The 4,268-nt window shown below is 44.9% G+C and overlaps 1 protein-coding gene across 1 annotated transcript; it reads left to right on the top strand.

The window, feature by feature from the left end:
- Positions 1 to 1,796: 1,796 nt before the first annotated feature.
- On the top strand, positions 1,797 to 3,920 carry LOC112460595. The gene has a single exon (XM_025025357.1). It carries the CDS (start codon positions 1,797 to 1,799, stop codon positions 3,918 to 3,920), a length of 2,124 nt encoding a protein of 707 aa, XP_024881125.1.
- Positions 3,921 to 4,268: the final 348 nt, after the last annotated feature.

Below are 4,268 nucleotides of genomic sequence, written 5' to 3'. Positions count from 1 at the left end.
CTATCTAAATACGAGAAAAGTCCCCACGATTTACGGACACCCTGTATAATGAAATGCATCGGCGATGCTCAAACTTGCACCTTTTGGTGTAACTACGGTAAGTACATAAAGTAAGTATCGCGTCGACTTAATTCTATCGCGCGTACATGAAAATAATAATAATCAAACTTAAAATTGACAGGGAATATCGTATTAATAATTAAAACATGCAAATGAAGTTAATTTGGCTCTAAGCCTTATAAAAGTGTAGAGAGAACACTAAAGTGTAGAAAAGTGTAAACAAAATATATGAAATTAATATCAAATGTAAAATGTAATAAGTTTTAGCCTGGAATAGCTCCATATTGGCCGTTCTCTCTCTAGTTGTTTGTAATTAATGAGATAATAATAAAATATAACGGTTTTACCCTAAAGTGTATCAAAGTGTAGTAAAGTGTAACTGAAAAGTGTAGAGCTCGCGCTGGCTCGTTCCGCAGACCTATTCTAAGTCATTTGTACGGAAAGTGTAGAAAAGTGTAACGAAAGTGTAGAGTTCGCGCTCGTTCGTTCCGCAGACCTAAAACTAAGTCGTTTATACGGAAAGTGTAAAAAAGTGTAAAAGGTGTAACACCTTTTTTGTCCGTCTGTATCGTAAACGTGTTTGTCTTGTGTCTAAGTTCAAAAAGTGTAACAAAGTGTAACGTTTAAAGTGTAGGTACATCAATTCCTTTCGGGATCCTCCGGATTGTTCAAAATCACGATGTAAAGTGTAAAAATAATGAATAGCGTGCAAACTAAGTATGGATCAGGGAAATTGAGTATCATTGGTAAAAAGATAACTATTGAAACTATCGCGTACGTTGTAAACTGCATTATTGATATTTTATGTGCTCTATGGCGTGTAATACGGTTCTGAAATCGATCCTTGTGAATAAACTAATAATAATATGCAAATCAATGAAATGGCAAAAACAATGAATATAAAAGCTAATACGATTATGCGAAATTTATCTGAATCCATTATGAATCGGTTATTAAATGATTGAGTAAGTTTAAGGTAGGTTTTCAATGTTTTTTGTATAAATCGTCTTTATTAATCGGTGTTTTGTGTGTAACGAGTGTGTTCGCTATGTGTATGTTCAAAAGTGTACTAAGTGTAACTCGGTGGCACCTTGCCCCGTCGCAATCCACGTTTGGATATTTAAAACTAATAAAAGTGTAGCACTCGTGGTACTCTAAACTCTAGTGAATAAAATAATAATATCAAATAAATCAAATGACTCGATCAAACATTATGTGCGTTCTACGCTTGAATAAAATAAATCAAAATATTAAACTTTATAAATCACACAATATTAAAGTTATCGGAATATCAGTTTATCGACACGCATGCCTTTAGAGCTCGGTGTAGCTCTGCGAGGACTGCACCTCCTCCGCTTCCATCTGCTGGCTCTCGTCCCCTGGTCTGCTCCCCGACTGCTCCCTCTGCACCTCGGTGGAAAATATCTGAGACCCAGGAGATGCCGTTTCTCGTATGGGCGTTATGCCCCCTGCAAGCAGCCTCGCAACCTCCTCGTCAGCAATGCGTTCGTAATCGGGTGGCACCGATTGGTCCACCAATGGCTCGGTCAAACTCTGATGAGTCTGCTGCGTTTTTTGTCCGGTACTTTCGGGTTGCCCCTGCTGCACCTTTTGCTCGCTCTGGTCCCTCTCTGCTCGCTCGGGTTCCCGGGACATGATTAGCGTCTCGGCGGAAGAATCCCGACTCGCCTGGGAAACGGGCACTTTAGTGTACGATCCCAAGGTTAGGTTAGGTTATGACGGAGGAAGCCACCAAGGTGGCAGAGATGGAGGATGAAGATTACGACAAAGGCGTTGATCTTGCCAGACAGATCATCACGAATGCCATTACAACCGAGGATCCTCCGGCTTCGGACGACGCGGGAACTGATCCTAATTTCGTTCTTCCTGGTGTTTCTGATTCGGAGGGATCAGTGCATCGTGACCAACAGCTGGTGGGTGACGTTGTCATGATTGACGACGATGACGATGATGAGGATATCCCTCCACCTACTCCAAATAGGGATAAAAGGAAAGCGAGATTTCCCTCGGACTCGCCGGAAAATGCGGTTAAACCCTTTAAAAGGAGATATACAACTTCGGAAAACGAGACCTACACTCCGGTGCCAGCAACCAAACACAGGCTCTCCATTCAGCCTGTGGCTGCAAATAATTTACGTTCATATGACTCGGACAAATTGAACAAATGCGCCACCGAGTGTCTTCAGAAAATGGAGATTATCAGAAACAGCAGCAAGAATATTAAGGGAAATTTCTCTGGATACCTGAGAGATGGGATCTCAAATATAGGCGAAATTTTGGATATTTACCGTGAACGCTTGGGTGCTACCGGTGATGTGGCAGATCTCGAGTTGCAAAATAGAAACCTTACCACACAATTACGTAAAGTCACTCGCGAGCAGGAGCTCCAGAAGAAGGAGTACTCCATTCTCCGCAAAGAGAACGAGGACCTTCGCAAAGATATGGAAATGCTCCGTAAAGAGATTAATAATATGAGAGACACCGCAAATACGAGAGGATCTCCTTCAAAGGTGTCTGAAATAAAATCTGCTGATGCCCGCAAGTCAAGCAACGGAGAACCATTGACACACATCGAAGATTTTCCCCCTCTACCACGGAGAAAACCCAGAGTCATCTCCTCTGAGATTCTACGTGATAGAACAATCAAGTTGAGTAAATATCCTACTAGTGCGTCGAGATCGGAAACGGACGCAATTCCTAGCTCACATAAGAAGAGATCTCCTTCCGGCGGGAACAGGAGAACGGACCGGGAGGCTAACGTTGTCCATACGGAAGAGGATACCGATTCGTATCACATGCTGGAATTCATGAATCAGCAGATTCAACAATTGGTGGCCAACATGGAGGTACTTCGCGCCAGGTTTGATTCGAGATCGGAGGAACCTTCTAAGAAGAAGAGAGTAAAGAAGACGTCCTTCAGGAATGACACAGAGACTTCTGGTGTCTCGGATGGAGAGCTTATGGGTCCGCAGACCCCTGTACGGACTATGGAAGTGACGACTCGGAAAGAGGGGTCCCGACGGGGAGCTTCCGGAGACGCTCCTCCTCGTTCGACCACTCGCTCGCGGAGACCGCCCAAAACTGCCGCGGTGTCCATCACGAGTCTTAAGGACGACATTAGCTATGCGGACATCTTGAAGAAGGCCCGCGAAAATATAAATTTGGATACCCTCGGAATTGAGGCCTCCAAGATTAGACGCGGTATAAATGGAGGGATCATCATTGAGATCCCGGGCGCGGACGGCACTACTAAGGCTGACTCACTCGTGGGCAAACTTAGAGAAGTCCTTGATGTCAACAATATTCGTATAACCCGTCCGACCACTATGGGAGAACTGCGAATTTGGAGTTTTGACGACTCCATTTCGCCGACCGAAATATCGAACGAAGTTTCAGTTGTTGGCGACTGTGACGAACACCTCGTCAAGCTGGGTAATATTCGGAAAATGAATAATGGACTAAATTCTGTCTGGGTTAAATGTCCCCTTTCCGCAGCTATTAAGATCTCGGCTACAAACAAAATTAAAATTGGTTGGACCATTGCCCGAGTGGAGTTATTAGAAACGAGGCCTGTACAATGCTTTAAGTGTTGGCGTTACGGTCATGTACGCACTACATGCAACTTTCCGGAAGACCGTACGGGCGCTTGCTTCAGATGTGGCGAACGCGGTCACCAAATCGGTGATTGCAGAGAGGATCCCCGTTGTGTTATTTGTATGGAGGCCGGAAGACCCAGCGACCACCGGCTGGGCTCACTCAATATTTGTATGAGCGTCGAGCCAATCCGAGGAAGACGCAGGGAACCTGTGTCCGACGGTCGAACAACGGCACGGAGATGACCCTGTGTTTACAGCTGAACTTGAACGGTAACAAGGAGGCACAGGACCTTCTTGTTCACCATTCTAGAGAAATGGGGGCTGCTGTCTGCGCGATCTCGGAACCCGCCAGAACTCATAGCCCGTACCAGCTATGGTTCCACAGCCATGACGGACTTGCGGCTATTTATGTTAATAACAGGGCCACTACGCGCCCCGCCACGTTGGAGGCCCGCGGGAGACGCTGTGTCTTGATTAGACTGGGAGAGTTCTACTTCCTGTCTTGTTATATCTCTCCTAACATAGGTCTCATGGAATTTTCGGATTTCCTGGAGGAATTATCTACCATTTGTTCTGGTGTGGCTCATAACA

This window comes from Temnothorax curvispinosus, unplaced genomic scaffold (assembly GCF_003070985.1).
Source record: "Temnothorax curvispinosus isolate PA1 unplaced genomic scaffold, ASM307098v1 QBEX01010654.1, whole genome shotgun sequence".
NCBI lineage: Eukaryota > Metazoa > Arthropoda > Insecta > Hymenoptera > Formicidae > Temnothorax > Temnothorax curvispinosus.
The sequence above is the reverse complement of the archived record's forward strand: the minus strand, read 5'-3'. Positions and strand labels throughout refer to the sequence as shown.